The sequence below is a fragment of the Takifugu flavidus genome, chromosome 22 (genome assembly GCF_003711565.1).
Source record: "Takifugu flavidus isolate HTHZ2018 chromosome 22, ASM371156v2, whole genome shotgun sequence".
Taxonomy (NCBI): Eukaryota; Metazoa; Chordata; class Actinopteri; order Tetraodontiformes; family Tetraodontidae; genus Takifugu; species Takifugu flavidus.
Genome location: NC_079541.1, coordinates 5,904,609 through 5,922,597, shown reverse-complemented (window position 1 = coordinate 5,922,597; position 17,989 = coordinate 5,904,609). Strand labels below are relative to the sequence as shown.

The window sequence follows — 17,989 nt, the reverse complement described above, 5'->3', positions numbered from 1 at the left end:
TTTTTCTCTTGCTAATGTAAGCTAACACAGATGGAACACAGGGTGTATGAGGTGGATGCTACGGCGTTAGCTCTGCGGTTGCCATTTCCGTGTCTTTTCTGCGTCTTTGCTGGTTTAAAAATTGCAGTTTCCTTGCAGAGCATTTGCATGTTGCCTTTCTTTCTGCCGGAATGTGCGGACTTGCACTGTTTTTTTGCTTCCTGCAGCCCCTCAGAGGGGAGAGGTCACGCGCTTTACTATGGTAACAATGCTCGGAAGAAGCATGCTGGTTTCCTAGGTGACGTGCGCTGGCACACTGTACGAGGATGGGAAGATGCTCCTCGAGCCACAGCCCCTCGATTTAAAGATTCACGCGCCCTAACGTCCAGCGCGAGCAGGCGGCCATGTTGACGACTCGTATCAGAACCAGAACACGACTGAGAACAGCGTTTTAATGAAGGACTTTCATCCTTCCGCATTAATGACAGGGGCAGCGAACAGAACTGGGGAGGGATATAAATAGCAGCATTTGTCGGCCGGGATTTCCCTGTTGGTCCGGAGCCAAGCGTGAAGCAGATCCCCCCCCCACCCCCAGCTGATTAGCACACACTCCCGCAGATGAACATCAACATGATCAACATCAGGGATTGAAGAGTCACAGCTGGAGCCGGTGTGTTGACGATGGTCTCACCCACCACGGAGGGGGACCTGCCTCAGTGTTTATATTTATTCCTATGTAATGGAACTAGTAGAGATTAGCATGCTAATGCTAAGCCTCTCTGCGGGCGCTTGTATTAACATTTCACACCTGCACCCTAAAGTCAGCAGGTTTTCCTGCACTGATCGTTTCCTGCCGTTTGCTAACATTGTGTCTTCAGTCCTCTCGGCAGTGCTGAGAGATTTTCCTCTCGATGTGGATCCTGATCTTCAACGGAATTCCAGCAGGTCTCCGTCAGAATTGGAATACTCTGTTTTCCATTCTGACCTTTCATTCATGCTACAGTGTGCTAACTTTGGAGCTCGGCTGCCATGTTTCTGAGTGTTGAGCCCTGTAGATCCCGTCTCGATGCATTATTGAGCGTCTTCCAGCGTCTCTTTTCCCCCTCGACAGCGCGTCCAGCTGCAGATCAGTCCCGCTTTACCCTTGACGTGACCCCGTCGGCACATTAAGGTGCCACCAGGGAGCCTCGGCACTTGTTAACATCCAGGGAGAAGATGCTGTAATGCAAGCTGCTCGCTGCGTTCTGGTGTTCTATCACAATGGGGGCCTGTGCACAGCAGCGTGCACGCCTCATACGCCTCAGAAATATACCCCCGAGGGTTAGAAATGCCGTGTATACTGCAGAGGGAGTCGGATGCAAGTGATTTATCCGCCCATTTGGATGGATGGCTGCAATAATTCTGGCCTGTCGTCCCGGTGATTTACTCCTTTTCTGCGGTGAAGCCATCAAATTCTCCTTTGAACAACCTCCGAACCCTCAAAGGTGCACGTGAATCGCACCTTTCCTCACTTTTGGTTTGTGCAGTTTTAATTCTGTGCACACGAACGCCTCGTGGAATCGTCCCCGACTGCTATGAAAGGCTGCTGCTCGCTATCGCAGGTCTGGATCAGCGTGCTGCGTCCTGACTCGGGTGGTCTCCTCTGTGCTTTAGACCTTTCTTAAAATGCCAGAGATCCACAGCACCGGAACCTCGACGTTAATTCGATCCGAACAGCGCCGGAGGCCGTTTGACTTTCAGTCTTCACCTGCGGAGAGCAGCTAATGGGCTAACGCGTATCAGCAACAGGCTCGGTTGCCGCCCCCTTCCCCCCCGACAGGCCTCGTCTTATTCTGACAAATTGTCATAACAAAACAGCCGCGAAAACAGATAATCCAGAGAAGTGTGACCTTTCAAATCTGCCACTGTTGCTGCCAGATAGCCGGGATGATACAGGAGGGAACCTCCGCCTCACCGCGTCTTTGGTTTCATCCTGGTGGGAATGATTCGTTTAGGAAGGGTCGGATCTGCGACCGTCCACGCAGGAGCGAGCGCTGGAGAAGAGCGATAAGACTGCTCAGATGAGAGGAGGAGACAACAACTTTATGATGGTGTTGGCCAGACTGGAGCTTATGGGAAAGTAAAACCCACCATCAGACAGTTTTAAACAGAAATGACCCTCATCTTTGGGGGCGTGTCTTCTAACTTTGTTCTCTGCGTGGTCTGTGATGATCAAAGGGGAGGCTGGGGTCATCGGAGGTCTCCTGGGAGCAGAGGTCAGCCTTCATTCTGGAGGAGCTAATGTCGGAGGTCAGGGGAGAACAGACGACCTCGCATTTCTGTTGCTTTGGGTGCTGAACACACACATTTGTGTCTGCGGGCTTCTATTAATATTCCAGTTTCCTTGATGTTTGCGGACGTTATCCGCCTGTAATCTCAGCAAATCCCAACACTCTTCTGATGAGTTTTCCCCAAACGTGGCACCTGAAGCACCAAACGGCCCCTTTGCTTGGTTATCAGCCCGACTAAATCCCTCGAGTGGCCATGGGCGTGTTTTGTGCCCCCGCCCTGGAGCCCGTCCTCTGCATCTGTCCTGCGTCTGCGTCCACATCCCCGCTATGCTAAATGCTACTTGCAATGTTCTGATGGCGTTTTTGCCTTGAAAGCTTCAGATTTCTGGGAGCAGACAAGACGGACTGGGTGTGGTGAGGGGGGGGGGGTTATCAGATGATACCCCGTCTCCCCCCACTCTGACCTTTTTTAATATGGCCGCGTTATCGCCGTGTGGTGCAGTGGCGTGGGTTTATCACAGCGTCGTCCACAGACGAGTCGCGAGCACGTGTTCTTCCTGATGTGAGTCTAGATGTCGAGCTCTCTGGTGCGTTTTCGAATTTCGTCCAATTTCAGGCGATACACGCGGGCCCAGATTTGGTTCGCTAAACACGCGTAGCCCTGCTGACGGCGCGGGCCAACGTTTGAACCTGTCAGCCGGAGAAAAATGACTTGCACATCTAAAAATAAATCCAATCATCCATGAATCCGTGTGAAGTACAAAATTCACACTCGCACATCCGTCAGGTCCTCCTGAATTTTTAGGAAGCGAGACATTGAAGGCTGTCGCCCAGGACGGGGAGGAGGGGGGGTTCAGAGGGATCAAAATTAGTTATTAGACGTTTGAAGGGCAGTAAATTGTCGGGCTGTAATTCACACTCAGATTTATGACTTGGTCTCGAGAGACGACCCCTCTTACTGCCCCAGTGGAAGGCTGCTGTAAATCAGCCCCACCCTCTCAGACGTGATCACACGCACACATCACACCCCCACTCACCCTTTGATTTTGTCTGCTTTGATGTGACGGATAAATCATTTAAATTCTGCTGTTTTGTTTATTTGTATCGTGCTAGCATTAGCATGTGTGGCCTTGTTGAGTGTTCCTCTGGTCCTCAGTGGACGCTCTACGTTCTTTGAGATCAAACCATTGTAATCGAGGCGATGAAAGCCAAGAGAGTGGCCGCTCCTATTTTATCTTTTTGAACTCGATCAGAGCGACGTTGCAAACCTCTAGTCCCCATTGTCATTGTTAAACTCCAGAAAAAAAAATGGAATAAAAGTAAGTTCATGATGCCGTAAAGCTAATCTAATCTGTTTAGGGGTATCCTTAGTTGGAAATCGGGGCCCAATTTGGGAGGCGTTTGTGACGGTGGGACATTCCAGCGTTCATATTGACCACAGAAGCTCCTCATCATTTATTCATGTCCTCCCTCCGTCCTCCTCGGTCTCTCACTGTAAATATAACGCAGTCGATCAATTATTAAAGACGTACAGCAGCCGCGTTTTCTGACACGTACATGAGAAGCTGAGGATTCTGTTGATGTTTGTCATCCGTCGTCCCAGGGGGTTATTTAGGCAAACCTGGGACAGAGCTGTTCCGGATCTGACATTAATTTCGTTGTCTCATGCAGTTGGTTACTCCTGAATCGCTTTGATTCCCTTGCTTCCCATGATAATCCATTCCTAAAGCTTTTCCGCCGCCTTCGGGGCAGCTTTCACCTTGAGGCCGTGAGCTGCCAATCAGAAAGTGACGTATAGAAGCTTGTGTCAGGAGGGCTTAGCCTTTAGCCTAGCGCTGATAATCTCACAACAGCTGATTTATGGCGTCTTCCTCAGCGGCTCTTTGAGTAAAAACACGATTTCATCGTCATTTGCTGCTACTCGAACACGAGGATTCGTGCTCGGGCTGAATAGAAAGCGCTGGCAGGGTGTGCGCTGACTAAACCTCTCCTAATTTTACCAATAAAAATAGTATTCACAACATTGCAATTATCATGAGCCGCAGCTATGCCTTTGCTGGCGCTACGCTCAGGAGGTTCTCGAACACCCCCAAGGAACTCTGTGTGTGTGTGTGTGTGTGGTGTGTGTGGTGTGTGTGTGTGTGTGTGTGTGTGTGTGTGTGTGTGTGTGTGTGTGTGTGTGTTGTGTGTGTGTGTGTGTGTGTGTGGAGGTTAAAGCCCGCCCGACCGAAACGCTGAAGATCACGCAAGCCCTGGCCCCGCCTCCAAATTTACCCACCCGTCCCGCACTTCCTTCTCCGCATCCACCTGCTCCAAATCTGTCCATCACTCCGCCCAGCGCGCTCCCTTTTCCAGGTTATTTACCAGCACGCTCGGCGAAAAGAGTTTCCAGGTTTTCCTTGAGAGAGCAAAAATAAACACGACTGCAGGGAGCAAATCTGCCGTCGTCAATAATGCGGCGCGGCGGGTCCACACCTGATGTTCTTTGGTGCTCTCAATACTTATCTGCTGTTTTCAGAAGAACTGGAGGAAGTTGGAACATGTGGGATTCTGGGTCTGGAAGCATGAAAGCAAATGATGCTATTTGGAGGCGGGGATGCCCCTCCTGCTCTGAGGGGGGGCTCAGATTAGCTACGCGTTCGCTGCCTAATCGTGTTTGGAAATGATGACAAACAGGCGCTTCATTTGTTGCCACCATCTCCTGTTGCTACGTCACGGCTAGGTCGTAGGGATGATCAGGCCAATATTGCTGGAACCCCCCCCCCCCCCATTGCCCTAAACCGATAAGGATTCTGCCGACCAATCAGAGGACTCCATACAGATCAAAGAGAGACATATGCACGGTTTATTTCGGTCCCCTCCCGTCCTCCCCATGCGCGCTAAAGCTTGATACGAACAGTTTAGTCAACACCCGCCGCTTTGGATCTGACTTGTCTTTTGGGAATAGTCAGACCTGGTTCCTGATTGGTCCGATGTCAGGTGATCGGGGCTTTGATGAGTCCTTTTGATGTTTTAGTCCGTCACAGATGAGCAGCACAGTGAATGATAATGGAGCTTTAGCCTAAGAGCTCCAGCTGAATTATTGATCTAGTTTTATGTATTTATTACTAGCTAAACAATGCTGCCCCCCCTTTTCTAAAGTGCTACAAACTGGCTGCAATAAAACATAAACCACCTCTAAGCTACATCAGTCTCCATAACAGCTCCGTTAATAATTGAATACGCCATAAATGTGCGACCCTCTGCAGAGCCGCTGTGATGGAAGTATGAGGCATTAAACCAGAACGAGCACCGTGTTCTATTCACTATAATCAAATAATTATGTTCTAATCAGGAGAGCGATGTGATTTATATTCCTGCAAGTCGAGAACACTCGACAGGTAGCACCAAGCCTCGCTTGTCTCCGAACGGTTACCTACCCGTCATGCACAGATTATGCACGATGGAATGGACCGCTGCCTTCACACACATGCAATAATGATGATAACGCCAGTTTGTTCGCGTGTAGCACACATTAGCAATAGCATTTTGTATAGAAATGGGTCAATTCTGTGCACGGTTTCGGTCCTCCGTTGAGTATTGTGCGACGCTGACCTCCGCGTTCTCTCTTACGTCTCCTTATCAGGAGTTCGCCGCCCTCACCAAGGAGCTGAACGCCTGCCGGGAGCAGCTGCTGGAGAAGGAGGAGGAGATCTCGGAGCTGAAAGCCGAGAGGAACAACACCAGGGTGAGGACGAGCGCGTGTGTCTCAGTTGTCCCCGTTCCTGAACTGTCCCGCGTCCCATTTTCATCACAGCTCGGCCGAGCGGCTCAAAATGGAAATGAAGCCACACAGATAACAAGGCTGAAGGGAGGGAAAATGTCCTCTCTGTAGGTCTGCATGGATCACAAACATGAATGCGATTGTGACAACGGTTTGGCGGCTCCCCAATTTTCCCCTCCCGTTCAGGGCGGGAGAGGTTAGCGGCTCCATCTGAGCCCAGACACTCATCATTGCTCAGATCTATTACCACGACTGCCCACCAGCTCCCATGATGCCTTGCACGGCAGCTATTTCACTGCAGTTGAGATGGGAGGAGCGCGATCATGACGCCTTCTGCACGGCCCGCTGTCAGTGCGACCCCGCCCCCTCTGGCCGCAACATTCAGGGTTCTAAGTTCTAATCGATATGAAGGCTCATTGCCTCATCTTAGGTCACTTTTATTTATTTTATTTATTCTGCTTCCTGTTTGACTAGACCTCCCTGGGGGAAAAGAAACGCAGGATCAGGGAGAGACTGAAGTCATTTTCACTCTCTCACTTTATTATCACCTTGAATCTTCTGATGGGCAATTAGCATACAAACTTTAATTAAGTTTGTGAGGCAGGCGGGTTCTGAGGCGAAGACTGATCTGACGATATGAGACAACAGTTCACAAATAAACGTCAGAAATACCTGCAGGAAACCAGGGTGGGTGTTGTTTTCTCTGGTGTGTCCCTGATTGGTGTGTTTAGAGGGTCACACTCTTCCCTCTCCGTCCTCAGCTCCTGCTCGAGCATCTGGAGTGCCTGGTGTCCCGACACGAGCGCTCGCTCCGCATGACCGTGGTCAAGCGCCAGGCTCAGTCTCCCTCGGGGGTCTCCAGCGAAGTCGAGGTCCTCAAAGCGCTCAAGTCCTTGTTTGAACACCACAAAGCCCTCGATGAGAAGGTAGGAGCGGCGCCGTTTTCTCTTTCCCCGCTCGTCTGCTGCGTCTGGCTGCGATTGCGTGTTTACATTTGTTGGCTGTTTTCCTGGAATCCTCTGACAGTTTTGGCCTCTTCAGCCGTTCCTCCTTCCTCCTCACAGCCAGTTGATTGGTCACCTCAGCCCTTCCTCAAAGGAAAGGTTCAAAGATGATGAACTGCTTTGATGTGACATATTGTACAGAAGGAAAAGAAGAGGCGGGACTTAATTTCGGACGGTTATGCTCTTGTCTGACTAGGATCTGCTTCTTTTTTTGTTTTTATAGGTGAGGGAGAGGCTCCGGGTGTCTCTGGAGAGGGTGTCTGCACTGGAGGAGGAGCTTACTGCTGCCAATCAGGAGGTAAGAGCGTAGCATCGCAGCAACTTCTATCACTGTCTCATGTTTGGTCCAATCGAAGATGTTGGACATCAGAGACGGTGCAAACCAGGCTGCCAGATACCAGAATGAGCATCTCCTCAGGCTTTAGGGCATCAAACCAGCCCAGAATAGGTCAGTAGGAGCGCAGAGGTGGTCAGTAGAGGGTGCGCTTGATTGATCATCAGAAGCGCGGAGAGGCCGAGATGATGAAATAAAGATGGTGGAGTGACGGGCAGCTGTCGACCACAGCTGTCTCATTTATCGGAGGAGTCCTCGCTCGAGTCGATCAGACAGTCAAGGGGAGAAAGTCCTCGCTGAGACGTGTCGGCTCAGGCAGGTCGCTGAGTTCTGTCTGGAGCCCGCCACGCCTTCTCCAAATAAGAGCCTGCCCACCGCGGAGGCTCCGGGGAGAGTGGAGCAGTAATTGATCTGTGAAGGAGGCCGCGCTCGCTCAGCGGCGCCGGCTGCCGACGTTGTTGACCCTTGACCCCACGCAGCCGCAGGTGCTTAAGTGGCCTCGGGCTGATTACTGCCTGGGATTGTTCAACACGCTGTGTTCATAGCTGATTTGGAATAAAGGACCTGCTGGGTACGAGCAGAGGTGGGATGAGTTTACAGAGAAAGGCTTCTCCCCTCGGAACTCTAACGCCTCTCGCTCACTTCTGGCGTAATGGAGGCGGCCAGGAGGGCCCGCTCCCCTGCGGTTGCTTTGTCGTCCGCCATCTTGAAATGTAGCTTTTGGTGGCCAGACGCCCAGCTCTGGTCACTTTGGAAGCAATCTTTATGTTCCACTCTGTGACGGGTGGAAGGGTGGAAAAGAGAGATAAGGCCGTGGCGGCAACGTCAGCCTCTTCGCCCGTCATATTTGCGTCACGTGTCATCAGTTGATGAAGGGAAGATCCGCCACATCAAACGGGAATAAAGGCTGCCAGGCCCGCACTGCGTCTGGAGAACGGCTTCCAGTAATTAGCGAGCTGGAGATGCACCTGTAGCGAGCGCGTTCATTATTTCTGCACCTTCATGTCGCCGCGGCGCCTGCGTTTGATCTCCACGCCAGACAAATGACGGCCGACGTTTAAGCGGCAGAAACCTGCAGAGGAATAATTGTCCCCTCATTACCAGAAAGGGTGATCAAAGAAGTTCTTCAGCTAGCATGACGCAGCACGATTAGCAGCGCGAGGCCAAGGTGACCCTTGACCACGTTCCACCGGCCAGTACGAGGATGGCGATAAGCACTGCGTCTAATTATCGGCGTCAGCCGCCATTCTGAAGGACAGAATGACTGCAGGACAGGAGCTGCAAGTTGTGAAAGGAGCCTCGAGGGGCCACAGGGTAAGATGATTATGGGGCTTTTATTGGTGCCCAAGTGCTTCTGAGCTCAGGCTGGTCAGTGCGTTCCATAAATGCTGCAAAGATGGGCAGGTTATAATTTGCTGTCGTTGCATAAGAGGTGGGCGGGGTCTGTTTGTGTTGCAAAGCCGCAATGGAGGGAAAAGACTAAACACATAAAGCCTCTTTTTTAAAAATCTGTCTGTCGGTGTGTCTGCTTCAAATCTGATGTGTAAACATCTTGCGGCCCTGCAGATTGTGGCCTTACGGGAGCAAAATGCGCACCTTCAGAGGAAAGTGGCGTCAGGAGAGGGAGAAGACGACCTGCTGGAGGGCGAAGCTCAACAGAAGATCCACGGCAAGGTGAGCACGGCAGCGCAGGCAAAATCTGCTGCAGAATCATCTGGAATGCAGACAGAGGAGAGGAACCTTGATTAGTCTGGGCGGATGCTGTGATTTGTCCGAGTTTGGGGAGTAATGAGGAGACGACGCCACCCGCCTGTTCTGTGAAGATAAAAACCAGGGTTCAGGGTGTATTTGCAGAGAAAATTGCTGGCTTGTGCCGGCTGCTCAAACACGCTGACGTGAGAGCTGCTTATTCAGCCTCCTGGACTGACAACCGAGCTGAAGGGAGATGACAGGACTCCTCAGCTGGTTTGCACACATCCCAGAGTTGTCATTTAGGTGGAAGGGGAAGGACGGGAGCTGGAAGGGCTGACTGACATACGGGCCTGTTAAAACTGCAGCTCAGGCCTGGATGCTGCAGGCTAGCCTCCTAATGTTGTCTTCTTCATGCTCTCATTTGCTGGTTAGCTGAACAGAATCCAGTTTAGGCCCCAGCTATGCATCCACAAACAATCCCAGGACAGGAAGTATATCAGAGTTTGTCTACAGGTTTGAACTAGCAGGAAGGACGGCTTTGATTGTCGGAGTTTTATATATCCTGTGTTCACTATAACTTCTCAGTTGTCAACCAATGTGAGAGCAAGTTAAAAAGTTAAATTGTAAACCAGAGTTGCAGCGACGCCAGCGTGTCGTTTCTCGATTAGCTTCAACATTTCATGGAAAAATAAGAATAAATAAGTGTCTTCTTGGAATCTGGACAGAAGCTCTGGCAACACTGTGTGTAATTTCCTTTCCCTCCATCTTTTCTCTAACCGGTACTTTACTGGTCTGACCTCACCAGCGCCTGTCCAACGGCTCGCTGGAACCGTCCCACGAGGCGAGCCAGGTGGTGGAGCTGCAGGACCTGCTGGAGAAGCAGAACTACGAACTGGCCCAGATGAAGGAGCGCATGTCCTCGCTCTCCTCCCGCGTCTCCGAGGTGGAGCAAGAGCTGGAGACGGCCCGCAAGGACCTCATCAAGTCGGAGGAGATGAACAACAAGTACCAGAGGGACATCAAAGAGGTTACAGCACACGTGCACGTCAACACGCACGCACAGGCCGAGAGATCCAACAGACACATCAAAGGCGGCCTATAAAAAGCCTCTATTATCATAAACTCTTCCTGGCTCAAAGACACCAGAGGAAACTCGGAAACAGATGAGTTTTTCCTTTTTTTTAAAAAAAAGGGAAAAACTTTATTAACAAGATCGGCAAATTTGACAATGACCCTGATAAATAGAGACCATGAATATGAGAATATGAATTTGTGTTCAGGTTTTTATTGTGAAACTCCACCGATCCCTGAAATTGAATGTGGTCTCACTGGAGCACATCTCCATATTTATTAATGTGTTTTTGAATCTGAAGTCGTTTCCCATCCAGGAAGTTAACTGGAAGTTTGCAGACGATTCCCTGCTTTTCTCAAGTGTACAATCAGAGCGGCATGTTTGTATTTAAGCTGAGCGAAGGAGCATCAGGCAAATCCCGTTTGTCCGTCTTCAGGCCATGTGTCAGAAGGAGGACATGGAGGAACGCATCGTCACCTTGGAGAAACGCTACCTGAGCGCCCAGCGGGAGTCCACCACGGTGCACGACATCAACGACAAACTGGAGAACGAGTTGGCCAATAAGGAGGCCTTCCTCAGACAGGTGGGTTTGTGTATTTTAAAGGCAGGTGGCCATGGAAACGGGGAACATTGAAGCCGCCAAGATCTGCGGTGCTATTTTCCACCGGGCGACCACGCTCTCCTGACATCAAACACCAGGAAGAGCTTCCATGTCCAGGCTCCAACACAACCCCCTTCCCAACGCCGTCTGTGTTCCGGTGCTTTCCATTTGAAACACCTTCCGGACCTTCCTGCTTGTGTGTCCGCACAGATGGAGGAGAAGAACCGGCAGCTGCAGGAGAGGCTGGAGCTGGCCGAGCAGAAGCTCCAGCAGACCATGAGGAAGGCCGAGACGCTGCCGGAGGTGGAGGCCGAGCTGGCCCAGAGGATAGCGGCGCTCACCAAGGTAGCAACCACCACGCCACCCGCACACACGTCCTCGTTTGTTCCGGTTGTTTTTTAGGTTTTTCTTTAATTACGTGTAAGTGTGCACGTGGTGTCATGTCATGACGTTTTCAACATGTCCCTCTCCTCTTCCTCGGCCACATAGTCTGACTCCAGCTCCTCTTCCTCCCCCGATGATTATCACTTTGTTATGGAAGCTAAGCTCCAAGACATGAACTCCATTCTTAGGAAGGTAGTCCCACAGGGCCTCGCAGCTACTGCCGACTCCTGTAGACAGCAGACTTCATCCATCTCTCTCGTTAGTGTTTTGTGGGATTCTGCTCTGGCTGTTGGAACACTTGGGGACGGCTGCATGGCTCTTCTGGCTGGAGCTCATACTTGGCAGCACTGGAGGAGCACTCTTCCTCTTTCATTCTGTCCTTTGGTGGCCTCCTTCTCCATCGCTCTCCTTCTACTCCTCCTCTTCCTCACCCTTTGTTCCAACCAGCTCTGTCCGCAAATATGCTTGAAAATGATAAATATTCCATCTTTAAGTTTGGGATAGAGGCTTTGGCTTGTGTTGTCGCCACTGCTTGTTTGTTTCTTTCCTGCTCGTGGCTGAAAGAGATCATCAGCAGATCCCCGTCTCGTCTCTGCTGTGATCCGTGTGTAGGCGGAGGAGCGTCACGGGAGCATAGAGGAGCGGATGAGGCACTTGGAGTGCCAGCTGGAGGAGAAGAACCAGGAGCTGCTGAGGGTGAGTCACGGTGGAGGCGGCCGCACCAGCCAATGGTGCCACGATGTGGTATTTCAGCAAAATATATAATTTGGTTGCCATAGGAACTCCTAAAATCAGGGGCGCCCAAATCCAAGTCCGGCTGGGTTTTCTGTCCGACCAGGTAGACGTCACTTTCACCTGGGATCTGGCGTTCCTGGGAGGGAGCGTTTTCGGCCTGTTGGGACAGAAATAGCGGGGCAGGACCCAGACAGAGGAGTTCTGCTGTGGGGGGGTTTTTGAACCTCTGAGGGTGGGGCTTCATTTCCATCAGTGGCACTGAGGAGCCAATGGGACTTCTTTTAGATGTTTCCCCTCCCGTCCAACTCCAGATCGTGTTTTCAGGCCTGCGAAGGCGTGAAGCATCTTCAAGAATGTAGCACATCCATCCAGTTAAAGGTCACGTGGTGCTTGGATCCCATCCCAGGGGTGTGAAATTGTTATATTTGTAAATATTCAGCTGTCGATGCATCCTGAAGTAGCGCCACTGTCTAAAATAAAGACTTGTTGGGGATTTTAATGCTGCGGCTGATTTTTATAAAGTCTGTAGTTTGGGTGCGTCTTGATAAGAACCTTTGCTTTGAAGTGCCGGCTCGCCTCATTCTGAAGGGATTGGGGACACTCGCTTACTCCAAAACATGGCTTTAAGATGGGACTCTTCACTCACGCAGGCCCGACAGAGGGAGAAGATGAACGAGGAGCACAATAAGAGACTCTCGGACACGGTGGACCGGCTCCTCACAGAGTCCAACGAACGGCTCCAGCTGCACCTCAAGGAGAGAATGGCCGCTCTGGAAGAGAAGGTTAAAACCACCCAGGCAATTTTAGAAAGGCTAGAATCCCTCCCTGACTTTGGCATCTCTTCTTCTCACGGCAGAACCTGCTGATCCAAGACTCGGAAGGTTACAGGAAACAGTACGAAGAGTCCATCCATGAAAAAGTAGGTTGAAGAGGCAGGAGATGAGATGAGCTAATTATGATGGAACAGCCCCCCCACCGTGTGATTAAGGGGAATAATCAGTCTCGGGGACATGATTCCTGTTTGGTTCCTTTCAGTCGCAGCTGGCCGAAGAGATCGAGAAGCTGAGGTCGGAGCTGGACCAGTTCAGGCTGAGGGCAGGCTCCCTCACGGACCCCACCCTGTCACGGTGGGTCCGTCTCACTGTGACCGGCCTCGTCCGGTTTTATTGCAGCATTTCACTGATTCCAGGTTCTTCCTCAGCTCTCATCTGGACACTTCGGGTGAGCTCCGATTCTCTCTGGGATCTCTGGCAGAGACCCAGTCGGACCACTACCGCTCAGCCAAAGTCATCCGGCGGCCGAGGAGAGGCCGGATGGGTCTGCGTGATGCCAAGGTGGGCCAGAGTCCTGCTTTTACTCCCCCCTGTCATAAAGGGTATTTTCCTAAAAGGCTTCTGGCTCTGCAGGCGAAATCTCTGGGGGAGCAGGAGTGGCGCTCGCAGCAGCTGGGGGTTCTGGGAGGCCACTTCGAGAGCGACACGGAAATGTCGGACATCGACGACGACGACAGGGAAACGTTGTTCAGCTCCATGGACCTGCTGTCGCCCAGCGGACACTCGGACGCCCAGACTCTGGCCATGATGCTGCAGGAGCAGCTGGACGCCATCAACAAGGAGATCCGGTACACGACACTCCAAACAAAGACACTCGTCGGCGTCCGCTGCCGAGCACCTGTCCAGACGATGGCGAGGCCCCTCCACGAGTCCTCATCACATCTGCTTCTGGCTTGCTAATGCTCTAATTATCCTGTGCTCATAAGTATTCATAACTCCAGCCGAGACTTTGCTCAGTTCTTTATTTGGAGGGCTCTTAATGTGGCTTTTGGTCTCCGCTAATTTACTTCCCCCGCCGAAAGACCCGGAGCCACGTCAATTTCAGCAGGCGTTAATTCAAATCTGATGGCTGATTGTTATCTGGAATGCAAAGAGTCGGGATCAGAGCTCATTACAAAGTTAGATCTTTGTTCTATTGAACCTTTTGACCTGACTTTTAGCCTTTTATCTCCCCACTGAGGCCTTTAATTGCTTAGCTAAACTGTGGGGATTAGAGGAATTAGTTAAACCAATCTCTAGATGTTACCGGAACGCCTGGAGTTTCTTTCCACAGGCTGATCCAGGAGGAGAAGGAGTCGACGGAGCTCCGGGCAGAAGAGATTGAAAACCGGGTGGCCAGCGTCAGCCTGGAGGGTCTCAACCTGGCCCGGATGCACCACCACGGAGCCTCCATCACCGCCTCGGCCACTGCGTCCTCCCTGGCCTCGTCCTCCCCGCCCAGCGGACACTCCACCCCAAAGCTGGACCCTCGAAGCCCCGCCCGCGATATGGAGCGGATGGGGGTGATGACACTGGTACGTTGGACACTACGGGTTTATTTTCGTGTTAGACTCTTCCGCTACAGGAAGCTTTCATTTTTAAAGACTAGCGTGCAGAGACAGGAATCATCTTGCGCCGGCAGCTGTCATCGTGCGAACCCAGATGTCGGAGGGTCCTCCGAGAATACACAACAATAGGTCCTCATCTCGGCCGGGCTCATGGTTTTTAAGCTTTTACTCAAGGCTGAAACAGTCCAGATGCGCCCGTCAGAGAAGAATCGCCTCTGAAAATATTCATTTACGCCCCTGTGGAGACGGCAGCGTAACGTGTGGCCCTTCTGGAGGTTTTTAGCGAGATCAGGCTTTGAGTTCATGGCTCACTAATATTTTCCCGTTGCCCAACAGCCAAGCGATCTGAGGAAACACCGGAGAAAGGTACACCTTCACCCTTTTCCTAGGTCTGTTACTGACACCCAGAGGGTCACATGTAGTGTCCTGCACACCCGTGTCCTGTAGATAGCGGCGGTGGACGAGGATGGTCGCGAGGACAAGGCCACCATCAAGTGCGAGACCTCCCCACCTCCGACGCCGCGCACCGTGCGGATGACGCACACGCTGCCCGCCTCCTCGCACAACGACGCAAGAGGGTGAGTGTCCGCAGGGCGCCGGTTCGCTCTTTCAGCCAGCAGGGACTGATGTTCTCGCCGTCTGTGCCTTCAGGATGGGGGCCTCTCTGGAAGCAGAGGCGAGCACGCTGAGCAGCGTCGCCAGCAGCCAGGACTCCCTCCACAAACAGCCCAAGAAGAAGGGCATCAAATCCTCCATCGGGCGCCTTTTCGGGAAGAAAGAGAAGGGCAGGATGGCCCACCTGGCACACAGACACGTCATGCTGGATCCACAAGGTGGACGCTCAGAGATGGCCGTTCGGACCTTTGGTTCAGGCCTTTCTACACTGGCTGTATCCACTGACATCGCTCCTCTCCCTCCCCCCAGCGACCATGATGGACCTGGACGGGGCGGGCCAGGACATGGGGGTGAGCAAGCTGGGAACTCAGGCCGAGAAGGACCGCAGGTTGAAAAAGAAGTAAGCATCGTCCGACGTGCACCCCAACACACCCGACCTCCAAACGCCCCTGGTTTAGCCCCCTGCTGCCTTCAGCAGATTAGCTTCAGCTCCACCACCGTGGGACTAGAGCCTCTGACCTCTGACACCGACAGTTTTGGCTCTAACGTACTGGGGGCAGGTCCGCACCCGAAGGTGTGGCTGTCCAGTAAACGGGGGACCCCCCCCCCCCCCACCCCCTTGTCTGTGTGTCTGTGTTGCATTTGTGATGCCCTGGTGCCAAATGATGAATGTCTTTTGCTTGAAGCGCGTCGTCACGACTACTAACTTTGCCCCCTCTCCCTCCCCTCGTGTGTCGGGTCGGACGGCGTCCCCGGTCCGTTGCCGTGTTGTTTTTTCCCTCCACTGCACTGATCTCCTGGTAGCGCCGTGTGGGATTTCTCAGGCCCCTCCCCCTTTCCCCTTCCCTTCCCGCCCTTTTTTGCATCTTGGCGTCCTGCATGTCCTGGAGCTGCCTGCACCGTCCTCCGTCTCTGTTGCAGCATCTTGACAGGCGGCCGCGGCCGCCGTGATCGTTGGTGTGACGGTGGTTAGACGTCAGGCCGCGTCTCCGCCGCGCCGGAGGTGGGATGGCCCCGACCCGCAGGTTCTCCGCCGAACTGGGCCGCCCTGCTCTGGAGACGCGGCTCGACTGAGCACTGGAATGGAGGGTTTTGGTGGGGGGGGGTCTTGCTGTGTTTTCAGTGCATCTCTCATTCTGCTGCACGAGATGTGGGTCAGGACTGCATTGTAGAGGATGACCTCCTGCTGGCCGGATGCTCTCCGTGGTGTCTCTGTGTGTGTGTGTGTGTGTGTGTGTGTCTGTGTTTGGAGCGTTAAATTGCCGATTGACTCATTAACATTGTGTGTACTTTTTTGTCTCCCCGTCACTCTTCTCTTCTGCTCTCTCCTCTCTTCCTCTCCCTCTCATCACCCTCTGATTCTAACAAAGCGGGTAAGTTGTGAGGCTGTGATACTCCTGGATATGACCTTTGACCTTTGTCTCCGCCATGCTCGCCTGTCTGTCCGTCCCTCCATCCGTCCTCGACTCCATATCTTTTCTGAAAGTGCCAAAAGCGACACGTCTTAATTCTCTCTACCGTGTTGTGTTTGCAACCATCGCCTTTCTTTCTTTCACCCCACCTACCATCGAGGACATTCTCCCCCCCTCCTTTCTTACAGTTCAGTGGCAGCTGCCTCCACGGCTGGACAGAGAATGTGCCGGGGCGGTCCCGGAATGTTTCCTCTCCTTTATCTGTCTGTGTGTGTTATAACCAGCTGCAGTACCTGGTTATGGAAACGTCAGGTGTAGCTTCTTTTCTTTTCGTTGGTTTGATTTCTCACGAGTGTTTCCTGACCTCCCTCTTCCCCAGCTATGTTCAGTGGATGTTTCTCTCCATGCATTAGCCCCGACCTGAACATACAACATGGGCTCTGTCCCCATGTGCTGGATGGATAAGACGGTGAATGTCCCCTGGCTGCGTGTGGGTCAAGACATTTGCTGTGTCCCTGTAGGCTTGTGTCCGCCATGTATGCTGTGTTCAAGTGCCCTTTCACCGCACTGAGGCCTTCAGCGCTACGAGTGCTACATCTCTCATGTTTATCGCTCAGGGACCCCAGGATTTCACGTTGGCTTTTGCCACCGCCGCGGCCGAAATAGCCGGATCCCGCCAGAAAACGTGTCGCGTTTGTGCCCGCGTTAGCATCGGCAATTATTTTGATCGCAAATGTGACAGCAATCGGCCAAAATCAAGGAAGCGATGGAGGTTTTTATTAAAGATAACTTTGAGAAGTGCCACTCAAATTCATTAGCATTTGGATAAAAATCGCACGGTTCCGAATTTGCGTTTTCCCGTTTGAATTCTGACCACGTGAAATCCTGGAGGAGCTGATAACTGAAACCACTCTCTTCATTCATCAAGTTCTCAGGGACTGTTGGACCTGTGTTGATTTCTACTCTTGATGTGTTCGTAGAAAGACGTGCGCAGTTTCTGGTGTGTGGTCCTCAGTTCGCCCCAGCTGTCGGCCATTTTTGCGCGTCTGTTCCTGTTTATGTCGACGTAAAGTGCAATTTAACGTGATGTCTCCAGCAATGTGGAATTATTCCAGTACATCAAAGCAATTTTATAAATAGATCAAAGCAAAGTTGCGTGAAACTGTCCCTATTGGCCACTATTATCTGCGTTTATATCGCAGGGTCACGCTGTATAAAATGCAGCTTATTTTTAACTATATTTCTCAAAACATTATGAAACACAGAACATTAAATTTGCACTTCAATATCCTGAGATCTCCAGCGTGGAACATTAGATTAGAACCAGTGAGATTGCGATGAGGATGAAATTGAATGTCAGGATTCGGGACTGTCATCAGGAAATGTCCTCACAAATCCAGTAAACATGTAGTCGAGTGTGTCTCTGTGTTCTCTACTTCCTGGCACCAGAGATGAGCAGTAAGGCTCCGCCCCTTTTGGAGCGTACCGGCACGGGCTGGGAGATCAAACGTGTACGAGCACACACACGGTTACTGCCGGGACCTGCGGAAATCCGTGTGCAGGACGGGGGATGCGCTGGTCCCTGGCTGGTTCCAACCCGCGTGTGCACGTCGTTGAGCCTTCTTTTCTGTCCTCGCCCCCTCAGACACGAGCTGCTGGAGGAGGCCAGGAGAAAAGGTTTACCCTTCGCCCAGTGGGACGGCCCCACTGTGGTGGCCTGGCTGGAGGTGAGGCGCCCTCTGATTGGT

At 52.1% G+C, this 17,989-nt stretch overlaps 1 protein-coding gene across 15 annotated transcripts in view; it reads left to right on the top strand.

The window, feature by feature from the left end:
- ppfia2 (PTPRF interacting protein alpha 2) overlaps positions 1 to 17,989 on the top strand; it is a 52,930-nt gene that overhangs the window by 28,943 nt on the left and 5,998 nt on the right. For 9 of the 15 annotated variants that reach the window (XM_057022210.1, XM_057022209.1, XM_057022215.1 and 6 more), the window contains 20 exons: positions 5,875 to 5,976; positions 6,774 to 6,938; positions 7,240 to 7,314; positions 8,917 to 9,024; positions 9,848 to 10,069; positions 10,551 to 10,697; positions 10,926 to 11,060; positions 11,205 to 11,357; positions 11,712 to 11,795; positions 12,485 to 12,616; positions 12,691 to 12,753; positions 12,870 to 12,961; positions 13,036 to 13,168; positions 13,241 to 13,455; positions 13,941 to 14,181; positions 14,551 to 14,580; positions 14,662 to 14,792; positions 14,866 to 15,047; positions 15,139 to 15,229; positions 17,887 to 17,968. In XM_057022210.1, the coding sequence (XP_056878190.1) occupies positions 5,875 to 5,976; positions 6,774 to 6,938; positions 7,240 to 7,314; positions 8,917 to 9,024; positions 9,848 to 10,069; positions 10,551 to 10,697; positions 10,926 to 11,060; positions 11,205 to 11,357; positions 11,712 to 11,795; positions 12,485 to 12,616; positions 12,691 to 12,753; positions 12,870 to 12,961; positions 13,036 to 13,168; positions 13,241 to 13,455; positions 13,941 to 14,181; positions 14,551 to 14,580; positions 14,662 to 14,792; positions 14,866 to 15,047; positions 15,139 to 15,229; positions 17,887 to 17,968 (2,583 nt within the window). The remainder of the gene's footprint in view (positions 1 to 5,874; positions 5,977 to 6,773; positions 6,939 to 7,239; positions 7,315 to 8,916; positions 9,025 to 9,847; positions 10,070 to 10,550; positions 10,698 to 10,925; positions 11,061 to 11,204; positions 11,358 to 11,711; positions 11,796 to 12,484; positions 12,617 to 12,690; positions 12,754 to 12,869; positions 12,962 to 13,035; positions 13,169 to 13,240; positions 13,456 to 13,940; positions 14,182 to 14,550; positions 14,581 to 14,661; positions 14,793 to 14,865; positions 15,048 to 15,138; positions 15,230 to 17,886; positions 17,969 to 17,989) is intronic. The other 6 variants (XM_057022217.1, XM_057022219.1, XM_057022220.1 and 3 more) reach the window with 2 other exon arrangements.